This window comes from Mobula birostris, chromosome 7 (assembly GCF_030028105.1).
Source record: "Mobula birostris isolate sMobBir1 chromosome 7, sMobBir1.hap1, whole genome shotgun sequence".
Lineage (NCBI taxonomy): Eukaryota > Metazoa > Chordata > Chondrichthyes > Myliobatiformes > Myliobatidae > Mobula > Mobula birostris.
Window position 1 is genome coordinate 48,690,498 of NC_092376.1, and position 26,083 is coordinate 48,716,580.

The 26,083-nt window shown below is 40.6% G+C and overlaps 1 protein-coding gene across 3 annotated transcripts in view; it reads left to right on the forward strand.

The window, feature by feature from the left end:
- The window catches only part of LOC140200177 (radixin), an 87,044-nt gene that overhangs the window by 32,233 nt on the left and 28,728 nt on the right, over positions 1–26,083 (forward strand). For all 3 annotated transcript variants that reach the window (XM_072263097.1, XM_072263095.1, XM_072263096.1), the window contains exons 3-7: positions 15,458–15,541; positions 17,166–17,261; positions 20,058–20,332; positions 24,389–24,472; positions 25,834–25,980. In XM_072263097.1, the coding sequence (XP_072119198.1) occupies positions 15,458–15,541; positions 17,166–17,261; positions 20,058–20,332; positions 24,389–24,472; positions 25,834–25,980 (686 nt within the window). The remainder of the gene's footprint in view (positions 1–15,457; positions 15,542–17,165; positions 17,262–20,057; positions 20,333–24,388; positions 24,473–25,833; positions 25,981–26,083) is intronic.

The window sequence follows — 26,083 nt, forward strand, 5'->3', positions numbered from 1 at the left end:
AATCATACACTGGGCTGTATAGAAAGTAATCAAATTTTAATTTGAAAAGTGGTCTTTTGCTTAATGACCACTTTAATTACTTTAATAAAATACAAAAATTCTCTAGCACTTCTCTGGAAAATGAATAAGACTTTTGCATTGTGCTATATATAAAGTGTTTTCTTTTGTGCATTGTTATTAATAAGAACAAGGGAGTTGCAAACCAGTAAAATTGCAGTGCACAGTAACATTCTAACCCATTATATTTGGCTCTTTGTACTGATGACATTCAATGGTTCAGAAAAGCTGTTCCTATTAAGATCCCATATTTAAATCATTTTTTTAATAAGGTACGTCATTATTTGTGGAAGTAGAGCTGTAGTTGGACCCCCCTCCCCACCCCCAATGTAGTTTAAAGGTCAGTGTGTGAACTAGGACCCTGGTTTGTTGAAAGGGAAAGTGTCAAGGCTCCACATCAGAACTGGAAAGGGAAAATAAGTTTGAATTGTAGAAGAGATGGAGGAATGGATGGAAGAGTCTAAGGAAATATCTGTGGTAAGGCAAGTCCTGAGCTGCTGTGGAGTAATTTCCAATGGTCACCTAGTCAGTAGCTGAATGAATGACCTCAATCCTCTGCTTATTCCCAAGGTAACTTGGACCTCATGCTACCAAACTTTGGATAACCTTCAACCTGAAATATTAACTGTCTTATGCAGATACTGCCTGACTTGCTGAGTGTCATGCATTTTCTGTTTTTAAATTTCATATTTCCAGTATCCATAGCTTCCATGATTTTTTTAAAGAAATGTTTTTACCTCTTTGGTATATGTGAATTTTTTTTGCAGTTTTGCTTGTCTACCACATTCTCTGAGAATGAACTACGTAGTTGTAAGGTGCCCACAATATGATTAGTGCATCTGAAGGAAATTTGCTTTAGAAAAATATTTTAACAAGAGATTTGCTGTTTTTATTTGAATTTGTCTAAACCTCTAAGCCTCCAAAATACTTGGTTCCTTGTCTATTTCCTTCAAGGCAGTTGTGATGTTTTCATGTAATTTAGACATTTTGGGTCAAGAATGTGTCACTGCCTTTTCCATATTGCTTTGGGGCTTAAATTTCACTAGGCCCGTGACTGAGCTGAATGGAATGTGAAAGCATGTTGACATTAAACTATACATATCTTTTCAATTGATGTTGGGGCTGGGTGGTTGAACTATGTGTCTTTGCACTGCAGGCACAACCCTGTGTTCACCCTTGCAGAATTCACAAATCACTAAACAAAATGAGATCAGATTAACACTTGCTTTCTCTAGAATTTGTGGTGTGGGGTAGAGGGGCTGGAATTTGGCAACTCTATCGATGCATGCATCAAGAAGTTAATGAGGCTTCGTATTATGGAAAATCACAATACAGACCCCTTTCTACGAATGCAACCGTTTATTTGCAAAGGTTGCCTGTATCCTTGAGTTTTTATAAATCTTATATGATTTAGAACTTTTTTCCTAAAACTCATAGGTGGTATCAGTTTTTAATGTTCTTTTTAAAAGTTCCATTATTTAGCTAGTGACCTTAAGGGTTATTGTAGCATAACTTTCCCAGAGAACTGACCGAAAGGCTAGTGATCAGCTGTGGCTTTGGCTTGTGTGGCTACTTGTGGGCGTATAGGTGAACTGGTTTCATTTAATGTCTGACTATACAACAAGCCTCTAATGTGAAAATAGGTCTATATTTGTTTCATGTACAGTATAGTTTCAATACTGACTGGAAAACTCGTATGCATGTAAACATTTTAGTTACTTGATACTTTCCTCAAAAGCTGTTCCTAGAATTACAGCAAAATGCATTGTGTGCTGTGTCGTATCAGGTTCCACTATGAATGTGGAATTTCATGAAGCTTCTGAAAGTTTGACCTATTCAGTGTAGGGCACCCAATCCACTGTTATCCTTGTAGCCAATTCCCTAGGACATCTTGGAAAACCTTGCTAATTTGTGGCAGTCATTCACATTATCTTATGCCATTCCCCAAAAGTCAAGATTTTTTGACTACTATAAAATCCATAATCAACCAAGGATGTAATCTATAACTACAGGTCAGTTTTTGGTTATATTGCAGAGGTATCTGTTGCCTGAAATGTCTTAGTTATTGCTTGCATTTGCTTAGTTCTTTTGCTGTTAATTGGCATTCAATTCCTCCTTTGTCAGAAATCCAAGCTTGGTTAATAACAAATGGATGGATTTCAGGCATACTAGTATTTACTGTCTGTGTGTATGGAATTGTACTGTTGAACTTTTGGTGTATTACATTTTTTAAAAAAATGTGGTTCATATCTTCAATATGCTTTTCTGGGTGAATGCTGCTCGAGTACTATTTAATGTTCTTTCTTCTTGTGCTTATAGGATTTTCCCCAGTTATCTTTTTAGTTCTGAGATCTTCCACCTGAAGATTAGTCAGTAAGAAGTTGTGCATCTGCCCCCAAATGTCATGGGGTCAAGTGCCTGTAGTCCATGCATCTTAATTCTATTATCTACACCCAGGATGATAGCTGTTGCTAACTATAGTGTCATTCTTAACTTTGTACAGAAGTTAATAATACAAATACACACAGCCTATAAAATGGAATTAAAGATAAATATTCCTTACAAATGTGTTTGCATGAGGGCTAAGAAATGTTTGCAACACAAAATGCTGGAGGAACTCAGCAACTAAGAAATGTTTTCAGGTTTTTGTGTTGCTTTTAAATACCTTATGCTAAATTGAAGTGAACTTGAGTTGCATACATAAACAAGTAATACTACATTTTGATTTTTTAATATAATTGAACATTAAGCACAAACCAGTGCCAGGTTATTTAACCAGATTATTTCTCCACCAATCTTTAATTTGAATGTCTTTCAGCATTGAGAACCCCTAATTCTATGACACTAAACTGTTCGCAGATTCATAATTCTTTTAGTTGTGTTTTTTTTTTAAAAAATTGAATAAATGTAGATATTCTTCTGAGTGTTTGGAGGGGGTAGGGAAGATAAGCAAATCCTTTTAAAAGGAATTAGTATACACTGGTGCATTCTCTTATTGAAGAAATCAAATGCATTTTTGCAAATCTACACCATTTAAAATTCTTTTGTATAAAAAAAAGCTACATGCAGAATTGTGAGAATGGAAAGCTGAAAGTATATTGTTGTTCAATCATTTTTCTTGTATGAAAAAGTATTTCCAATCATTTTGTCAATTTTTGGATTGTGGCTACATTACTAACTTTCCTCACAGAAAATTTTTCTAACGCTAATGAATTTGAGTTTCAGATCAGGGCTAATGGACTGAGGGGGAATCTGAGAATTTCTTTCATTCAGAGACTAATTGGAGTCTGGTACTTCTGGTGGAGGCTCGTATGTTTGTAACACTTAAGTATACAGTAGTTCGACTGCTTGGGTATTGAAGAGCCTGGACTAAGTGTTGATAAATGAGGTTTGAATAGATGGATATTTGATAGTTCATGTGGTCATGGTAGCTGAAGGACCTCCTGTCCATTACTCTGCATGGCTAAGAAATTGTAGGTGTAGCATGGAAGAAGAGCTGTATTTTGCAGATCAAGTTATATCTCTTCATTCTGGTAAACACTAGTATATTTGTCTTGCTAATCAGAGACCACACGTTTATTGTGTTCATATTGTTATTTCAGCTCTGAGATTGACTTGTAGTAAATGTACAAGCATTATGCATGTTTCAAGGTTGTGATGTACTAATTATTTTCCTCTAGCAGTTAATCTGAACCCAGTACAATTCTCAGTATGATTAGGTTCAATGAAAGGTCAGTAGCTTCCCCAGTTAAACTAAAGGCTGCATTGAAAATGCTCTGGGAAACTGCGAAAGGGCTTCTCCTTGGACTAATAGGCCTTGGGATCTAAACTGCCTTGTAAGGCAATAATCCATTATTATTGTAAAAGACTAATTAGTTCTTTTTGGGACAATGTCAACATTATTAACTACATTAGAAATGTAATCTGTCTCAAGTTATACAGTTAATATGCCAAACATTTGAGTTTTTTCTCTTATTTCCTAAGTTTGAATTGTCTGTAGATTTGCACTTTGGTAAGCATATTAATGTGTACAAATGTGATTTGTAGCAATGGTTTAGCCTGCACTCTATGATTTAAAATTTGAGTAATATGAACTTGAAAGTAATATACCAAGTTGAAAAATCTGTCTTGAAGTTAACGTAGTTTGACAGAAAAATGGCAATTTTACAAATCCCACATGTTTTTTGCCTCATTTTTGATTTGTATTCTTGTTTTGTCCGGCATGTGCTTCCAGAATGAGTTGTATTTCAAAGGAATAGTTGAATTGCCAATCTCACAATCCAAACTAATGAGGTGGAGATCATAACTATTTTCCATATGCAGTCAATATTACATTAGAAAAGTGGGGAGTTGCAATCAAACCTGGGAATGGACTCCCTCAAGTACAGTGGAGATCCATCATCTGGGGAAGAAAAAGGTGTGTGAGATGAGAATGCAGCATTGAAGTTTTTAAACTATGAAGTAATTTGGAGTTTGATGAATTGAATTTTTGATGTAATAATAATGCTAATACTTAAAGTGAGTGGAGCAATGTTTCCTTTCCATTTGTTCTCTCCCATTGCCTCTTTTTTTTTTCTTGCAATTATTTAATGTCATTTTTAAACTCCAATCAGTTTTAAACATGACAGCTGTTACCTGTTAACATTTAATATTTTAAGGTAATGAGCAGGGTCGTGGAACCCAACCAAATTTACAAAAAATGAAAAAATAAAATCAATTGCCAATGGTTAACATGATGCTAATACTGCTGTCTATATTATATATGGTGGTCATTTCTCTATCATATTTCACTCTGGCTTGCAATTCCTAAGCCTAATTTTCCTTTTTGCAAACTCTTGTGGTTCATATTAAAAAAAATTCTTCCAGAGAAAATGTTTATTTGATCTTGACTGTCACTTAAAATTCAATAGTGGTAGGCTTCCCTTTTTTTTTAAGGACAATCCCTAAGTTTGTATTTACTACAACATTGGATCATGATTTCTGTTGACTTAATATAAACTATGCAGAATTTTATACTGGTTGTGCATGAAGCAGTTCTTAAATTTCAATTTTGAGAAATGATTACGTAAATGATTCGGAGAAGGAAGTCTGAGAATCGGAGCGGGAGTGCGGAGGAAGCCATTTTTGAATTATTCGGTTTTTTTTCCATTGGCGTTCAGAGAGGTGGGACTACGCAGGCGTGTGACGTCGGGCAGTGAAGCGCGGAAGATTTAAAAGGAACACAGCCTCTTACAGCAGGCAGCGTAGTTTGCGAGCTGCGGAGTGAGCCGGGAGCAGAGTGAGGGCTTAAGGGCTTCGGCTCAATGGGCTTAGGCGGAAACAGGCGAGGCGAGGAAGGTTTGGTATTCATTTTTTTGTTGTTATTTGAGGAGAGGGACAGTATGAGTGTGAGGATGGCTTGTTGTTCTCGGTGCCGGATGTGGGAGGCCCTGGAGTCTCCAAGCCTCCCAGACGTCCACACTTGCACCAGTTGCGTGGAGGCGCAGCTCCTAAGGGACCGCGTTAGGGAACTGGAGCTGCAGCTCGATGACCTTTGTCTGGTCAGGGATAGAGAGGAGTTACAGGCAGGTGGTCACACTGGGGCCATGGGAGGCAGACAAGTGGGTCACGGTTAGGAGGGGGAAGGGGAAGAGTCAGGTAATAGAGAGTACCCTGGTGGCTGTGCCCTTTGACAATAGGTACTCCTGTTTGAGTACTGTTGGGGGGGACAGCTTACCTGGGGGAAGCGACAGTGGCCGTACCTCCGGCACAGAGTCCGGCCCTGTAGCTCAGAAGGGTAGGGAAAGGAAGAGGAGGGCAGTTGTAATAGGGGACTCGATAGTAAGGGGTCAGATAGGCGATTCTGTGGACGCAGTCCAGAGACCCGGATGGTAGTTTGCCTCCCTGGTGCCAGGGTCCGGGATATTTCTGATCGTGTCCAAGATATCCTGAAGTGGGAGGGTGAGGAGCCAGAGGTCGTGGTACATATAGGTACAAATGACATAGGTAGGAAAAGGGAAGAGGTCCTGAAAGGAGAATATAGGGAGTTAGGAAGGGAGTTGAGAAAAAGGACCGCAAAGGTAGTAATCTCGGGATTACTGCCTGTGCCACGTGACAGTGAGAGTAGGAATGCGATGAGGTGGAGGATAAGTGCGTGGCTGAGGGATTGGAGCAGGAGGCAGGGATTCAAGTTTCTGGATCATTGGGACCTCTTTTGGCGCAGGTGTGACCTGTACAAAAAGGACGGGTTACACTTGAATGCTAGGGGGACCAATATCCTGGCGGGGAGATTTGCGAGACTAGGAGAGAGGAGCTTAGTTCACAACAGGGAGATGGGAACAAGTGCAGAGAGACAGAGGGGTGTAAAATGAGGGTAGAAGCAAAAACTAGTAAGGTGAAAAGTAAAATTGGCAGGCCGGCAAATCCAGGGCAAAAATCAAAAAGGGCTACTTTTCAACATAATTGTATAAGGGCTAAGAGTGTTGTAAAAGCGAGCCTGAAGGCTTTGTGTGTCAATGCAAGGAGCATTCGTAACAAGGTGGATGAATTAAAAGTGCAGATTGTTATTAATGAATATGATATAGTTGGGATCACAGAGACATGGCTCTAAGGTGACCAAGGATGGGAGCTCAACATTCAGGGATATTCAATATTCAGGAGGGATAGACATGAAAGAAAAGGAGGCGGGGTAGCATTGCTGGTTAGAGAGGAGATTAACGCAATAGAAAGGAAGGACATAAGCCGGGAGGATGTGGAATTGATATGGGTAGAGCTGCATAACACTAAGGGGCAGAAAACGCTGGTGGGAGTTGTGTACAGGCCACCTAACAGTAGTAGTGAGGTTGGGGATGGCATTAAACAGGAAATTAGAAATGCGTGCAATAAAGGAACAGCAGTTATAATGGGTGACTTCAATCTACATATAGATTGGGTGAAGGGTGCTGAGGAAGAGGATTTCTTGGAATGTATGTGGGATGGTTTTTTGAACCAACATGTCGAGGAACCAACTAGAGAGCAGGCCATTCTAGACTGGGTATTGAGCAATGAGGAAGGGTTAATTAGCAATCTTGTCGTGAGAGGCCCCTTGGGTAAGAGTGATCATAATATGGTGGAATTCATTAAGATGGAGAGCGACATAGTTAATTCAGAAACAAAGTTTCTGAACTTAAAGAAGGGTAACTTTGAAGGTATGAGATGTGAATTAGCTAAGATAGACTGGCAAATGACACTTAAAGGGTTGACGGTGGATATGCAATGGCAAGCATTTAAACTACAACAACATGGATGAACTACAACAATTGTTCATCCCAGTTTGGCAAAAGAATAAATCAGGGAAGGTAGTGCACCTGTGGCTGACAAGGGAAATTAAGGATAGTATCAATTCCAAAGAAGAAGCATACAAATTAGCCAGAAGAAGTGGCTCACCTGAGGACTGGGAGAAATTCAGAGTCCAGCAGAGGAGGACAAAGGGCTTAATTAGGAAAAGGAAAAAAGATTATGAGAGAAAACTGGCAGGGAACATAAAAACTGATTGTAAAAGCTTTTATAGATATGTGAAAAGAAAAAGATTGGCTAAGACAAATGTAGGTTCCCTACAGACAGAAACAGGTGAATTGATTATGGGGAGCAAGGATATAGCAGACCAATTGAATAACTACTTTGATTCTGTCTTCACTAAGGAGGACATAAATAATCTTCTGGAAATAGTAGGGGACAGGGGGTCCAGTGAGATGGAGGAACTGAGGGAAATACATGTTAGTAGGGAAGTGGTGTTAGGTAAATTGAAGGGATTAAAGGCAGATAAATCCCCAGGGCCAGATGGTCTGCTTCCCAGAGTGCTTAAGGAATTAGCCCAAGAAATAGTGGATGCATTAGTGATAATTTTTCAAAACTCTTTAGATTCTGGACTAGTTCCTGAGGATTGGAGGATGGCTAATGTAACCCCACTTTTTAAAAAAGGAGGGAGAGAGAAACCAGGGAATTATAGACCGGTTAGCCTAACATCGGTGGTGGGGAAAATGCTAGGGTCAGTTATCAAAGATGTGATAACAGCACATTTGGAAAGCGGTGAAATCATCGGACAAAGTCAGCATGGATTTGTGAAAGGAAAATCATGTCTGACGAATCTCATAGAATTTTTTGAGGATGTAACTAGTAGAGTGGATAGGGGAGAGCCAGTGGATGTGGTATATTTGGATTTTCAAAAGGCTTTTGACAAGGTCCCACACAGGAGATTAGTGTGCAAACTTAAAGCACACGGTATTGGGGGTAAGGTATTGATGTGGATAGAGAATTGGTTGGCAGATAGGAAGCAAAGAGTGAGAATAAACGGGACCTTTTCAGAATGGCAGGCAGTGACTAATGGGGTACTGCAAGGCTCAGTGCTGGGACCCCAGTTGTTTACAATATATATTAATGACTTAGATGAGGGAATTAAATGCAGCATCTCCAAGTTTGCGGATGACACGAAGCTGGGCGGCAGTGTTAGCTGTGAGGAGGATGCTAAGAGGATGCAGGGTGACTTGGATAGGTTAGATGAGTGGGCAAATTCATGGCAGATGCAGTTTAATGTGGATAAATGTGAGGTTATCCACTTTGATGGCAAAAACAAGAAAACAGATTATTATCTGAATGGTGGCCGATTAGGAAAAGGGGAGGTGCAACGAGACCTGGGTGTCATTATACACCAGTCATTGAAAGTGGGCATGCATGTACAGCAGGTGGTGAAAAAGGCGAATGGTATGCTGGCATTTATAGCAAGAGGATTCGAGTACAGGAGCAGGGAGGTACTACTGCAGTTGTACGAGGCCTTGGTGAGACCACACCTGGAGTATTGTGTGCAGTTTTGGTCCCCTAATCTGAGGAAAGACATTCTTGCCATAGAGGGAGTACAAAGAAGGTTCACCAGATTGATTCCTGGGATGGCAGGACTTTCATATGATGTAAGACTTGATCGACTAAGCTTGTACTCTCTGGAATTTAGAAGATTGAGGGGGGACCTTATTGAAACGTATAAAATTCTAAAGGGATTGGACAGGCTAGATGCAGGAAGATTGTTCCCGATGTTGGGGAAGTCCAGAATGAGGGGTCATAGTTTGAGGATAAAGGGGAAGCCTTTTAGGACTGAGTTGAGGAAAAACTTCTCCACACAAAGAGTGGTGAATCTGTGGAATTCTCTGCCACAGGAAACAGTTGAGGCCAGTTCATTGGCTGTATTTAAGAGGGAGTTAGATATGACCCTTGTGGCTAAAGGGATCAGGGGGTATGGAGGGAAGGCTGGTACAGGGTTCTGAGTTGGGTGATCAGCCATGATCATACTGAATGGCGGTGCAGGCTTGAAGGGCTGAATGGCCTATTCCACCTATTTTCTATGTTTCTAAGTAGTGTGCGTTTTTTTTGTTGCACAGAACTCTGCAGCTGAGTGTAAATTTACATTCCAAACTCACTCATGTCCCAACCTGCTTGAAAAATTTCTTTCAAACTGATGTACATTGCTGATTGTCTGTTGATACAGAATCTAACAGAATTAAAAATGTAAAAAAAAGCACTTGAAGGGATAAAGATGAGCTGTGTGAGTGATAAGTACATGATAGTTGCAGTATGGAAAAATGTAAAGTTTTCGGTGTGCAAAACAAAACTTTTTGAAGTGGTGAAAACAAGTAACATTCAAAGAGACCTACATATCCACGTATCCAGCTCTGAATTCTGGCTTTGTAAAGGGAGGCAAAGAATAGCTTTTTTTAAACGCAAACAACAGGAATTCTGCAGATGCTGGAAATTCAAGCAACACACATAAAAGCTGCTGGTGAATGCAGCAGGCCAGGCAGCATCTCTAGGAAGAGGTGCAGTCGACGTTTCAGGCCGAGACCCTTCGTCAGAACTAACTGAAGGAAGAGTGAGTAAGGGATTTGAAAGTTGGAGGGGGAGATCCAAAATGATAGAAGACAGGAGGGGGAGGGATGGAGCCAAGAGCTGGACAGGAGATAGGCAAAAGGGATACGAGAGGATCATGGGACAGGAGGTCCGGGAAGAAAGGCAAGGGGTGGGGGGGGGACCCAGAGGATGGGCAAGAGGTATATTCAGAGGGAGAAAAAGGAGAGTGAGAAAGAATGTGTGTATAAAAATAAGTAACAGATGGGGTACGAGGGGGAGGTGGGGCATTAGCGGAAGATAGAGAAGTTGATGTTCATGCCATAAGGTTGGAGGCTACCCAGACGGAATATAAGGTTACGAAGAAGGTTCACCAGATTGATTCCTGGGTTGGCAGGACTTTCATATGAAGAAAGACTGGATCAACTAGGCTTATACTCGCTGAAATTTAGAAGATTGAGGGGGGATCTTATTGAAATGTATAAAATTCTAAAGGGATTGGACAGGCTAGATGCAGGAAGATTGTTCCCGATGTTGGGGAAGTCCAGAATGAGGGGTCACAGTTTAAGGATAAAGGAGAAGCCTTTTAGGACTGAGATGAGGAAAAGCTTCTTCACCCAGAGAGTGGTGAATCTGTGGAATTCTGTGCCGCAGGAAACAATTGAGGCCAGTTCATTGGCTATATTTAAGAGGGAGTTAGATGTGGCCCTTGTGGCTAAAGGGATCAGGGTTATGGAGGGAAGGCTGGTACAGGGTTCTGAGTTGGATGATCAGCCATGATCATACTGAATGGCAGTGCAGGCTCGAAGGGCCGAATGGCCTACTCCTGCACCTATTTTCCTATTTTCTATGTTCCTCCAACCTGAGTGTGGCTTCATCTTTACAGTAGAGGAGGCCGTGGATAGACATATCAGAATGGAAATGGGACGTGGAATTAAAATGTGTGGCCACTGGGAGATCCTGCTTTCTCTGGCGGACAGAGCGTAGATGTTCAGCAAAGCGGTCTCCCAGTCTGCGTCGGGTCTCGCCAATATATAAAAGGCCACATCGGGAGCACCGGACGCAGTATATCACCCCAGCCGACTCACAGGTGAAGTGTTGCCTCACCTGGAAGGACTGTTTGGGGCCCTGAATGGTGGTAAGGGAGGAAGTGTAAGGGCATGTGTAGCACTTGTTCCGCTTACACGGATAAGTGCCAGGAGGGAGATCAGTGGGGAGGGATGGTGGGGACGAATGGACAAGGGAGTTGCCTAGGGAGCGATCCCTGCGGAATGCGGGGGGGTGGGGGAGGGAAAGATGTGCTTAGTGGTGGGATCCCGTTGGAGGTGGCGGAAGTTACGGAGAATAATATGTTGGACCTGGAGGTTGGTGGGGTGGTAGGTGAGGACCAGGGGAACCCTATTCCTAGTGGGGTGGCGGGAGGATGGAGTGAGAGCAAATTTACGTGAATTGGGGGAGATGCATTTAAGAGCAGAGTTTGTACGTGAAATGGGGGAGATGCGTTTAAGAGCAGAGTCCAACATATTATTCTCCGTAATACCACCCCACCAGCCTCTGGGTCCAACATATTATTCTCCGTAATACCACCCCACCACCCCACCAGCCTCCGGGTCCAACATATTATTCTCCGTAATACCACCCCACCAGCCTCCGGGTCCAACATATTATTCTCCGTAACTTCCGCCACCTCCAACGGGATCCCACCACTAAGCACATCTTTCCGTCCCCCCCCCCCCCCCGCATTCCGCAGGGATCGCTCCCTACGCAACTCCCTTGTCCATTCGTCCCCACCATCCCACCCCACTGATCTCCCTCCTGGCACTTATCCGTGTAAGCGGAACAAGTGCTACACATGCCCTTACACTTCCTCCCTTACCACCATTCAGGACCCCAAACAGTCCTTCCAGGTGAGGCAACACTTCACCTGTGAGTCGGCTGGGGTGATGTACTGCGTCCGGTGCTCCTGATGTGGCCTTTTATATATTGGCGAGACCCGACGCAGACTGGGAGACCGCTTTGCTGAACACCTACGCTCTGTCCGCCAGAGAAAGCAGGATCTCCCAGTGGCCACATATTTTAATTCCACATCCCATTCCCATTCTGATATGTCTATCCACGGCCTCCTCTACTGTAAAGATGAAGCTACACTCAGGTTGGAGGAACATAGAAAATAGGAAAATAGGTGCAGGAGTAGGCCATTCGGCCCTTTGAGCCTGCCCTGCCATTCAGTATGATCATGGCTGATCATCCAACTCAGAACCCTGTACCAGCCTTCCCTCCATACCCCCGATCCCTTTAGCCACAAGGGCTATATCTAACTCCCTCTTAAATATAGCCAATGAACTGGCCTCAACTGTTCCCTGCGTCACAGAATTCCATAGATTCACCACTCTCTGAGTGAAGAAGCTTTTCCTCATCTCGGTCCTAAAAGGCTTCCCCTTTATCCTTAAACTGTGACTCCTCATTCTGGACTTCCCCAACATCGAGAACAATCTTCCTGCATCTAGCCTGTCCAATCCCTTTAGAATTTTATACATTTCAATAAGATCCCCCCTCAATCCTCTAAATTCCAGTGAGTATAAGCCTAGTTGATCCAGTCTTTCTTCATATGAAAGTCCTGCCAACCCAGGAATCAATCTGGTGAACCTTCTTTGTAACCTTGTATTCCATCTGGGTAGCCTCCAACCTGATGGCATGAACATCAACTTCTCTAACTTCTGCTAATGCCCCACCTCCCCCTTGTACCCCATCCGTTATTTATTTATATACACACATTCTTTCTCTCACTCTCCTTTTTCTCCCTCTGTCCCTCTGAATATACCCCTTGCCCATCCTCTGGGTCCCCCCCCCCCCCTTGTCTTTCTTCCCGGACCTCCTGTCCCATGATCCTCTCGTATCCCCTTTGCCAATCACCTGTCCAGCTCTTGGCTCCATCCCTCCCCCTCCTGTCTTCTCCTATCATTTTGGATCTCCCCCTCCCCCTCCCCCTCCAACTTTCAAACTCCTTACTCACTCTTCCTTTAGTTAGTCCTGAACAAGGGTCTCGGCCTGAAACGTCGACTGCACCTCTTCCTACAGATGCTGCCTGGCCTGCTGCATTCACCAGCAACTTTTATGTGTGTTGCAAAGAATAGCTTTGGGTGGTTGTTTTTTTGATTAGAAACCTGTGGTCAGTGGTATACCACCAAGGATTGTATCTGGAACCCTTAATGTTTGTGACCTGGATGTGAACGAGGAGGTCCGGTTAGAAAACATGGTCTTGTAGGTAAGAGGAGGGTTGTTGGACTGTAGCACAATCAGGATCTGTGAATGGGAAGGTGGGCAGAAGAATGGAAGTTGGAATGTAATCCTGTCAATTGCATAGTGATGCTCTTTGAAAGGTCGAATAAAGGTTTGACTTAAACAGGTAAGACCCATTTCATGGTTGATGAATAGAGGGAACTTGGGATACCAGTCCTTGTATCCAGGCAGATAGTGGTGCAGAGGACACATGGGGTGGGGGTTTGTTTTATTCAGTCATGGCACATAATATATTTTTAAAAATGGTCACTTTATAGAACATTGCTTGGGCCACACTTGGATTAATGTGTGTAGTTCTGGTCACAACACTATAAGAGCAAAATTGTACTGGTGAAGATGCAGAGGAGGTTTGCCAATATGTTGCCTAGATTGAAGTATTTCTGTTATATGTAGAAATTGAGTCTGTTTCCTCTAGAGCTGAGGACGGAATGACTCGATAGAAGTATACAGAATTGTGTGTGTGTGTGTGTGTGGGGCGGTGGTGTGAGTAGATAGGAAGAACCTTTCCAATGGTGGAGGTGTCTAAAACAAGAAGACATAGGAATAAGATGAGTTAAAGCCTCTAAAACCTATCATTGAGTTTGTTTACAATGGATATTGTGGAAATGGAGTAGTATGGAGGCATTTCAGGAAAATGTTTTGGGGGCAGAAGTATGGCTACTGTTTTGATAAATTGTGGAGAAAGCTCAGTTTAATGGCAGACTGTGTACAGAGAAACAAGGAAAGTGCAGTACAGGAACATGACCTGTGGCCCGCCATGTCAGCAGAAACAATGATACCAAATTAAAATAATCCCATTTGTTTGCATGTGGTTGGTATTTCTCTACTCCCAATCAGTTTGAATCTGATGAAATGCCTCTGAGCTTTGCTTTGCTATCCAATCTACTCCCTTCACTTTTCTAATTAACATAAAATCTAAGCACTGTATAGAATTACGGGCAGAATACATGGCTTTGAAGTAAGCACTGAATTATCTGTGGACAGACAAGAGAAAATCTCCAGATGCTGGAAATCTAAGCAACACGCACAAAATGCTGGAGGAACTCAGCAGGCCAGACAGCATCTATGGATAAGGGTGCAGTGACGTTTTGGGTGGAGACCCTTTCTGCCGAAGGGTTGACTGTACTCTTTTCCATAGATGCCACCTGGCCTGTTGAGTTCCTCCAGCATTTTGTGTGTGTGTTGCTTTAATTATCTGTGGGCCCGTATCTTTAACATTTAACACTACATAATAGTGGAAAACACTTGGTTTGGTTTTAAAATGGCCTAATTTTCCACAAAGGAAAAGTGGGAAATTTGAACAAAAGTGGACAACTTTGTGTGTGGCACCTGGAGGATATGTCAATTCTGGAAGAATGGAAGCTGAAGTTCTTGATTCAGTGAACACAGTGCACAAATATGTATGCTCATAGGATCCCAGGATCTGCTAAAACATGAAGTACTCTGTCGTCTTCCGTTCTAAGTACAATGATATTTGACTATGGTGCAGTTTTGCATTCCTAGCAACCCAAGGTTTGAAATTTCCCACTTTGTTTTAATCAGAGGTTGCTTGAAGAGTTTGTCAATGGGAGTACTTGATGCAATGGGTTTTAAAGGATGGTATCCTTGATACTTTGTTTTGCAGAGGCACAAAGTCACTTAGCAGTCTAGACATGAAGTAAATTGTTATTTGTAGAAAAATATTATTTTATGATGCTCTGGAGTATGTCATGGATTTTCAAAATTTGCTACATTGGTAATGTTTGAAATTGTTCAGTCTGCTTGCAGGATAGAGATGGTAGAAACTTAAGGTGTTTTTAAAATATTGCAATAAGGAATGACCTTGATTATTTTTATACAGCCCATAATTGTATTGTATCCAGAAAATATACTGGATCCTGATTCTGAATTAATGTCCTGATTTTTCTCAGTTTTGAAAGTGTAAGGTTGTTTTTCTTTTCGTAGCCTAACCGGTAATTGGCACGTCTTGTGCCACTAATTATTTTTATAGATGAATGCAATCCCCTGACGCTTCAGTCTGACTTCAAAAATATTTTTCTTCTGGGACAAATGGTTATACTTGACAGGTCTTACATAAATGGCACTTTCAGGCTGTTCAAAATGGAAGAGGGTTAAAATGCTGGTCCCTTACCAGACTGCAAAATTAGTTAGTATTTTCACGATCTCCTTTCCTTTCTATCTTCCTCTTTCCCTTTTTTTTTCCTTCTTAACAGCATTAGTTTAACGGATGTAATTCTCTACCTGTTTACAGATCAATGTACGGGTTACTACCATGGATGCAGAGCTCGAGTTTGCCATCCAGCCAAATACAACTGGCAAGCAGCTCTTTGACCAGGTAAGCACACAGTTATTTACCGTTCACTCTTATGTGCAGCTTAATTTTTATATTTAAGTGTATTTGAAGATTATGAAGTAGTGAAGTTCTAAAGTTGCAATTTAACACTGCAATTCCCATTTGCATTGTGTTTTGAACAATAGGTGAAAAACAGAAGTAATAAACTATTGTCAAACAGTTTGGATTATTTCAGGGCAAGTAGAATTAATGAGAATGTTTCAAAATAGAACAGATTGCTGAATCATTTTATGAAGGTTGGGATTAGAGTAGGATTTGAATGAAGGACAACAGTCTTTTAAGGCAGATGTGTGATGCAAGAACATTGAGAAATTTTAAATTGTGGATAATGTGTTTAAATTCAAAGTGTTGAGAAAGGAGACGAGACTATGTTGGCAAGCAGATTCAATATCAGCATAAGCTTTCAGGATTAACTGCTTTGTCATTTAAATGTCAGTCAATATCTAGTGTGGAGTTCAAAAGGCTGCTGAGGAGGGAATTTAAGAATGAACTTGGAACTAATAAAGTCAAGATACGGGAATGGAATAAAATCAGTGGTGCTATAACGCTAGCCTCTGGGGAATGTTCTGATGTAACTCAGTACAGTTAGTGAAGAGGATCAAAACATGGGTTTATTTGGTATGTACAGTATATGGTATGGCAGTTGGTTCTTGGTTAGGAAAAAGTTGTGTAAAGGAAGGGGATGTTTGACGTGGTCCCAATATGATTTAAATGGGACTGGGTGGTGAAGTAATAAGTGTAAGTGCAAGTAGAAATGGAAACCAAACTTTTGGCAGTTGAAAGTGATCTTCAGGGGAAGTGGTGAGGATATAAAAATGATGCTGAATGAATAACGCTTCCTACATCTGTGTTGTGTACATCTATTTACCCCTTTCCTCTGGCTTAAATAGGGTTCGCAATAGCGTATCTGGTCATCTTGCACACATTCTCCTTGGGCAGTTTGCAAAAATAAATGAATAGAAAGATTTAAGCATCCCAGTTCGATGTTGGAACTGGGTTAAATGGCTTTGTCTGGTTCCTTTGTTGCTGCAACCATTTGGTACCATCTGCAATGCTGTTTAGAAAGTAAGATGAAATGTAGTCTTTGTGATACTTTCCAGAGGGAATAGGCGAAGGGGCAGGGGAAGAAAATGCTGGAAATACTGAGCAGGTCAGGCAACATCCATTACACAAAATAACCTGTAGATACTGGGGTCAAAGCAACACTCACAACATGCTGGAGGAACTCAGCAGGTTGGGCAGCATCCGTGGAAACGATCAGTCAACGTTTCCACGGATACTGCCTGACCTGCTGAGTTCCTCCAGCGTGTTGTGAGGCAGCATCCATTGTTAGAGGAAAGAGTTCACATTTCAGGTCTGACTTTCATCAGAACAATTGATCTTTCCAGGAATGCTGGCAGATGAACAAATTTCCAGTGTTCGCAGTGTTTTTTGCTTTCAGTGAAAAGTTATGATTTAATACTAAAAGTATTGCTAAAAGAAATACCAAAATCATGTGTTATGAATTAGAATAGGATGGATTTCTGGTTATAAACTAATCTTCAGCCTTGGTATAAAGATATAATGCTGTTTACTTATTAGTGTGACTATATTGATTTTCTTTCAGGTTGTGAAAACTGTTGGACTAAGAGAAGTGTGGTTCTTTGGCCTACAGTACATAGACAGTAAAGGTTATACCACATGGCTGAAGTTGAACAAAAAGGTATTTTTTAAAAATAATGTTTAAGGGGTAGAAATGTATCAGCCAAGGAACTTTGAAAATGTGTAGTAATTGGGATGCATATTTCAATATAGAGTAAAATTCTAATCCAGTATCCATTTGTTCAGAATACATGATAGTTTAATACCTGGCTCACTAATTTGTCCATTTGGTATCTGGAGTACCGCTCAGGATGCTGCTGCTTGAGTGGTGTTCAGGTGTGCAGCCTGGAAAGGGTTGGGATCTGAACCCCAAGGAATCAGGTTTGCCTCTGGAATTGTGCTCTGGACTCCTTGTGCATTTCCTGCTCCCTATCAGCTCACTGGGAGAATATCTGTGATACTATGTAGTGTGGGTGGGTGACAGTAATGGGCAGAGTTATAAAGTGAAATAACTGTCTTGGGGTATTGGAGCAACATCCAGTAGTGCAGGAGACCTTCAAGTCTGACATTACCAAAGTTGGAAGAGTACTGAGCTATTGGTTTTTTTTGCATTTTAACAGATGCTGATTAACTGACATTTATTGCAAGTCACAAGAAGTACTGTTTAATCAGTACTTGGAGCACCTTTTTCATTAGGTGCTTTGGTAGTTTGAGTTTTTTTCCATAATGTTTGCTGTAGTCTTTGGGCCACCTGCAGCTGGTTGTGGACAGGGGATGTGAAGCGATTCAGCATCATAGAAACATAGAAATCTACAGCACATTACAGGCCCTTCAGCCCACAATGTTGTGCTGACCACGTAACCTACTCTAGAAGCTGCCAAGAATTTCCCTACCACATAGCCCTCAATTTCTCTAAACTCCATGTACCTATCTAAGAGTCTCTTAAAAGATCCTATTGTATCTGCCTCTATCACAGTCGCTGGCAATGCATTCCACGCACCCACCATTCTCTGTGTGGCAAAAGTTACCCCTGACATCCCCACTGTACCTACTTCCAAGCACCTTAAAACTATGCCCCCTAGTGTTAGCCATTTCAGCCCCTGGCTGTCCACACGATCAATGCCTCTCATCATCTTATACACCTCTCTCATCCTCTGTCGCTCCAAGGAGAAAAGGCGAAGTTCACTCAACCTATTCTCAAAGCATCTTCTCCAATCCAGACGGCATCCTTGCACTCTCTCTGTAGCATCCACATCCTTCCTGTAATGAGGTGACCAGAACTGAACACGGTACTCCAAGCAGGGTCTGACCAAGGTCTTGTATAGCTGTAACATTAATACACGACTCTTGAACTCAATCCCACAGTTGATGAAGGCCAACACACCATATGCCTTCTTAACAACGCTGTCAATCTGCGTAGCAGCTCTGAGTGCCCTATGGACATGGGCCGCAAGATCTCGCTGATCCTCCACACGGCCAAGAGTCTTACCATTTCGCCATTTGTATGCAAAGTTTTTGAGCTGCTAGAGCTTAAGTCTAGGACAAACTGAGTGACACATCCCAGCATGTCTGGTAGTCCACTTTGTTACTGGACTCTGAGATCAAGAGGCATCTGCACAAGGTTAGTGTGGTGCCATAGTTGCAAATATAGAAGTGGTCCCTTCAAACCACACTGTCAATAGCACCCACCTATACTAACCCAGTTTACCCACACTAGGTTCATAGCTGACTATGCCTTGATGATTTAAGTACTTATCTAGATGCTTCAATGTTATAAGAGTATAACCACCATCACCTTGGGCAATATATTATAGATTGCAGCCACTGTTGTGGGGGGGGGCGGGGGCGTGCTGAATAAAGAAAAAAATCCTCGTGTCACCTCAGTCTCCTACCTCCCACATTAAGTCTCTGCCTTATCTTAGATACTCCCAACCATTGTTGTTATCTGCCTTGTCTATCCCTTCCTAATGTTTGTGTACCTTAGTTGCCTTTGCTCCAAGGAAAGCAATTTACAGCCCCTCTATTCTCTCTTTGTAACTGAAATGCTCCATTCTACACAACCTCCTCTGCACCCTCTTCAGTGCAATAGCAACCAGAGCTGCATTTATAACTTAGTGTGTGGCCTAACCAATGCTTTAAGAAGTTGTAGCATTGTTTTCCAGTTTCCCTATTATGCCTTTACCCGCTAAATCTGTGGTGCCAATTTTTCAGGAATTTATGTATCACAAGGCCCCCCTGTTCATCAGCACTCCATAGGGCAGTATCATTTTACTTTGCTTGTCCTATCCTTGTTTTCCCTTGCAAGATGCATTACCTTCCTTGGTTGGGATTTAAATTCCATGTGCTCTTGCTGTGCCCAAATTTCTAGCTGATCTGTATTGTGATGTAGCCTTGGACAGCCCTTCTTGCTACCCATAAAACCAATTGTCGAGTCATCCTCAACCTTGCTTATTATACTTCCTACATTCATATTCATGTTTTTAACATAAATGTCAGTGATCCTAGTATTGGCCCTCATAGTCAATCTTTAGAGCTGAGCCTCTGGTTTGGTTGGACTAGCCAGAAAATAGTTGAGTAGTTCTGGCTATTCCTTGTCTTCCTCCCTCTATTGTTCTAATGAAATATGAGCTGATGATAATCACTTTGGTTTGTATATTTCTCCATAACTATCCTTTTTATAAATAACACAAGTGTATTGTTTTGTATCTTAACCTAGGGAATATTCACTTTTGGACTGATACACGTATCACTGTGGGTTTTATGTGTAAAGTATAAACATTGGAATAATATACAGTTAAGGTATCACAAATTTTATGGGGTCCCACAAAAATCTCTTTTATGAGCTTAGATGAAGTGTGCAGTTGTTCTCTGTGTTGAAGCTGAGGAAAATATTTTCTGTAATTTGTGTATGTTCTAGGTAACTCAGCAGGATGTAAGAAAAGAGAATCCACTACAGTTTAAATTCAGAGCAAAGTTCTTTCCAGAAGATGTGTCTGAGGAGTTGATCCAAGAAATTACACAGCGTCTATTCTTCTTGCAAGTAAAGGAGGGTATTCTAAATGATGAAATCTACTGCCCACCTGAAACTGCAGTCCTGCTTGCTTCATATGCTGTGCAAGCCAAGTATGCAGATTTTAACAAAGAGGTCCATAAATCGGGTTACCTGGCCAGTGACAGACTTCTTCCCCAGCGGTAAGTAGCCCTAGGGTTCTGTAGTGTATTTTTGTGTTCAGTAACTGCTCTGTGGAAAATGAATGTGCTTCTAACTCCACATATTATATTTTCATATCACAGCCACAGCTTGGTGGATATCAAAGGACAGCCAATTAGAAAAATATCTTAAAACTGGATTATGTCCATTTTAGAAGTATTGAAATGTCTCCTTGTGAATTAATCTGGCCATGTCTACTTCACGATCTAGAAAACAACCCAGCTTAGAATATTACATAAGTGTGTTGTAACAAATCGAAGCGAAGTTGTGACTTCTTCCCCACTTGAAAACTGCCAAAGTTATCATGTTATATCCTGTCATCTTTCAGATTAACTTCGGAAGGAGAGGGTAGAGTTCTGCTAAAATTGTTGGCTTTGAAGTGGAGATTTTTTTTCCAAGTGTTTGTTACACAGTAATTGAATTTAAAAATTGGATAAATTTAATTGTTTTACCATCAATGAAAATGGAGGTCCACCAATTACATAATCAAGATTTTTTTGTTCTCATCGTAGGAGTTTGTTTTAAACGGTGCTCATGTGAAAACCAGAAAATCCATGGCAATAAATCATAATATATGTGACAGGGAGTTGTGCTTAATTGAATCTTCTTCCCGGTCTTCAAAGGCATTGAATTCTCTGATATATTCTTAGTTTCTATGTTATTCATTTGCATATGGATTTTTTTAATAATGCAAAGTAGTAGAACTTGTAGAAAATTGGTTTGAAAAATAAAATACTCAATTCAGTATCAGATTTTGAATTCAAATTACAGATTTAAAAACTACATTAAGTTTTGCAGTACACTATACTTTCCACTACCTCATAAGTCGTAAAGGGAGGGGAAGAAAGCAAGCATTAAATATTCTTGTCCTTGATCTTCCCAGGTTCCCAACTAATTAAGTTCTTCAAGATGTAATTGATCACTGGCTGCTTCTAACTTGCCCTTCAGCTAGTTTTCTTCTCAGTTTTACTCTGAATACCCACAACTTTGGTTTAACCTTTTGTGTGGAATTTTTTGAGGTCCTTGATTCCTATATTTAGAGGAATGCTCAGCCTGACATTCTCTTCTCAATAAAAGTCAATTGCATCTAACTGGGCATGCATTTCTTTACTTGTAGCACTGCATGCAGAAGTACTTGTGCAGTATTTAAACAATATGCACAAAATGCTTTGAGTTGTGTAGCTTGTCAGTTGCTTTTGATTTCAACATTGAATAATTTTCAATTACAAATTGATCTCCTGCTTGCAACAGATCTATTTTGAAATTTCTTCAAAAGGCTCCTTTTTTTTGGCAGGGGTCAACATGGTCAAAAACAAAGGTTGGCATCTTTACAACTTTGTGATTAGGGCACCAACACATTGGCAATATTTTGGGTCACTGTATGGCAAAAATAACTTGAGCATGATTCATGTCCAGTAGTTATTGCTTGCTTTCTTTTCTTCCCTTTACCAAGTTTGAGCACCTGAAGCATCTTGATAGCTTTCCTAACTGGGCTGTTATAAAAGCTTATGTCACCAAGGCAAACATCACTTAACTCTACTGTGTTGAAACTGCCAGCTACAGTTTAAAATGCTAGTGATTCTTTGCTCTGTTCTAAGAGTTCAAACCTCTCATAAATTCAAAGACCTGGGGTGGTGTATACTTGAGACGCTATCTAAAAAGTCATGCATTGAACTAATGCTGTTTAATAGCTGGAATAGCAAACAATGGGTGCTAAACATCTGAACTACCATATCAGCTTGATTTTTATATAGTAAAATCTCTGCAGAGGAATGATGGTGGATTAGGTAGGAGAATTGATGATCTGTATTTCAGTGAGAAAGGTTGTCAATCCCAAATGTTTGTCCTTTTTAATTTAACTTTTCTCTTTTTTTCAGGTTTTAGCACTTATTTAGCAGCAAAATGTATTCTGAATTTAATATTCAAAGAACTTCAACTAGTGAATTATTTTGGAATAAACAGTGTTAGCTGGGACATATGGAAGGTTATATAGTGTTGTGGATGTTAGCTAGGACTGTGCTGAAATGGGATTGATAAGAAGCCAGTCACGTCGTCATTGACAACACAGTAAATGCTGTGTCATCATTGACCTTACAGAATTTTGGTATGATGAGACTGCAGTGTGTTGCTAATGCTTGTGTTTGTATGTTCAGAGACTGCCATGTTGTCTCTGACTCATTTGCTGAAGCCCATGAGAAAGGGCCTTGCACTTGACATTCACAAAGCAAAAGTCTCCTGCTTTGTTACACTGCTTCCTTACAATAATGGTTTACTGTAGGGTTTTTCCACAATGGTAGACCACACACTACATAGTGAGTGCCACCTTGAAATTCACCTTCATCAGTCTTTGGCTGGCCTGAGGAGAAAAATATATCTGAAGAGCTCTTTGGGAAGAGATTACGGGTGAATAGTTGAAAAGATTCCTTAATCCTTAAGAGCTACCTTGAACAAATGCAAATCCCCACTGGTTCCTGGGAGTTCCCACCCTGAGTATTGAAAGTAAAGGAAGTGGGGTGATATTAAGAAACTATTGTCCATGTGGCTAGGGTCCCCTGACTATTCATTCTTTCAAATAGAGAGTTGAGGGGCTTGATTTTTGCATTCCACCTGAATTATGACCCCCCCCCACCGACTTTTTGCTGTTTTCCATTCAAATCACTATCCTCTATACTAATGTGCAAGATATCGTTAATAAGTCTGCAGATGACACTAAAATAGGTGGTGTCATACAGTAAGTTGGTTATCAGGAATTGGAGGTGCCCTGGTCAGCTGTGTAAATGGGCAGAGGAATGGTAGATGGTGTGTGAGGTGTTACATTCTTGGGGAAACCAATCAGGCTTTTACAGTGAATGGTAAGGCCCCGGGAAGTGTTATAAAAGCAGGAACCTAGGAGTACAAGTGCAGGTGTTCACTGGAAGTAGGATGCTGGAAGAAGGCTTGTGACATGTTGGTCAGGACATTTGAGTGCAGAAGGTGAGATGTCATGTTGCAGTTTAGCAGGATGTTGGCGAGACAGTATTTGGAATATTGTGTTCAGTTATGGTTACCATGCTAGAGGAAAGATGCTGTTAACCTAGAAAAAGCACTAAGGAGATTTACAAGTATGTTGCTCATTGGAGTGTAGGAGAACGAGGAAGTGATCTTATTTAAGTGTTTAAAATCATGAGTGATGTGAATGTGCACAATATATTCCCAGTGTTGGGAAATCAAGGATGAGGACACAGTTGTGTAGCTTGAGAGAGGAGATATTTAATAGAAACCTGAGGGGTAACCTTTTTGTCCAGAGGATTGTCCATATATGGAATGAGTTGCCAGAAGAAGTGGTTGAGGCAGGTCCATGAACAGCATTTAAAAGGCATTTGGATGTGTACGTAGATAGGAAAGGTTTAGAAGGATGTAGGCAGATGGTTCTAGTTTAGATAGTCAGCATGGTACAATTGGCCCAAAGACACTGATTCTGCACTTTATGACCGTCTTGCCTCACTGCGTTTTCGAATTTGAAAATTATGAACTCCATTTGTAGATGCGATTTAGTTAGCTGTGAAGTGGTATAATGTGAAATTAAGTCTGACTTTCATTCAAACTGTCCCAATAACATTAGTTGAGAATTAAAAAAAAACCCATTCCAAATGGGCAGCTACTAAACTTTAAATTTTTGTTATGTACTCAGCATTTTGTTCAACATTTTGATAGAAGTTCTGAATTCCCCTGGTCTGATTGTTCTGAAGTGTTTTTGCTGATTTATATTCAAAATTTGCTGAGTTGCTTCTGTATGGTTTGAAAGAACTAAAACCTAAAGTTGGTTGGAGTGTTTTTTTTAATAATTTCACCTCCGCCACTTAACTGATGTTTGAAAAGTACTTCTCTAACACAAATCAAGCTTATACTTGTTGAGCCTGTTTTAATACATGGAATTAATATTACTTGTTGAAGTGCCAGAAATTTTGCCGCAGGATTAATATATTAATGAGCAATATTAAACAAAAACAAGTCATCTCCTTGATGCCTTCATGTTTGTACTACATGCTCTTTGTCAGTGTCTTGGAACAGCACAAGTTGACAAAAGAACAGTGGGAAGACAGGATACAGACATGGCATGAAGAACATCGAGGAATGTTAAGGTAATGCTCATTGAGTCATACTCATGTCCTGAGGTGTCTGAAAGAATTAAGTATGTTTTGCTGTGGGCCTCTCAATGAATGTTTATTGTGCTAATTTTGGTTGGAGCATTACAAATATTTTCCTGTTATTCATAAATAATTTAAACTGTAATATAGAAGGTGAGTCTTATTGTGTAAATTAGCCTTATAAGATCTCTCATTCTAGTTTCCTATTTAGATTGTTTATCCATTGCATTGACCTCCACAAGTAATGATAGTAATTTCTGTGATTTAATGCAATGGAAATACAATATATTTCCATACTAGGTGGATGATTAACCAACACCAGAAGGTTTCTTTTGCCAAAGAGATTGCATGGAGTGTTTATAAGATGATGTTTAATAGGGACTTCAATTTGTAATCCAAATACATTCAGTTCATGTTTGAATAAATAGAAAATGAATCAAGTACCTTCAGTAGACAAAGTTAAGAAATGTGAATATGCAATTGTGATAATATTTGAAAGATTTTTGGGAGCTTGGAAAAAGGCTGGTATTAGTATACAAGAACTGATTTTTTTTTTGTCTGAACAAACTGAGACAGAGAAAATGATACAGGTAGCAAGTTATCTGTGGGCAGCAGACGTTATTAAGATTGGCAATAGACCCTCCCTTAACTCCACCAATATCTGGATTTGCTATAAAAACCATTGTAATCTTTGCACCTGGACACAGCAGAAACAAATTATAACTTGTAATCATAAACGAGAAAATCTGCGGATGCTGGAAAGCGAAGCAACACACACAAAATGCTGGAGGAACTCTGCCAGGCAGCATCTTTGGGAAAAGAGTAAACAGTCGATGTTTTGGGCCAAGACCCTTCATCAGGACTGAAGAAAAAAAAGATGAGAGGTCATAGTAAGAAGGTGGGGGAGGGGAGGAAGAAATACAAGGGAGTAGGTGATAGGTGAAACTGGGAGGGGGAGGGGGTCGAAGTAAAGGGCTAGAAAGGCATTTGGCGAAAGAGATAAAGGGTTGGAGAAAAGGGAATCTGATGGGAGAGGACAGAAGGCCATGGAAGGAAGGGAAGGGGAGGAGGTTATTACTTGAAATGTCCACACTGTCATTGTTCTGAGCAATTTTCAGCATTCTGAACTACATTGTAGCATAAGCAATTTAATTCCCCCCACCCCACAACCTACAAACCTTTTTAACTGTATTTTCATGAAGTCTGGGCACAAGGATATTAATAGATCAATTAGTTATAAATGGGGCTGGATTAGTTGAGATTGTTTCAAATCTGTGATTCAATTAATGGCCTGACTGCCGTGCCTACATTCTCAATTGATAGTGCTATAGAGTAATTATTTTTACTATTAATAGGGAAGATTCAATGATGGAATACCTCAAAATTGCTCAAGATCTTGAAATGTATGGTGTGAATTACTTTGAAATCAAGAACAAAAAGGGAACAGAGCTGTGGCTTGGTGTTGATGCTCTTGGACTTAACATCTATGAACATGACGATAAGTAAGATGACAAATTATATTTCAAAAAGTGACATGTATTTAGAATAAATGCTGAATGAAATGAATTTTCTTTTAGTGAAAGGTCAGTGGAGGACTAATAACAT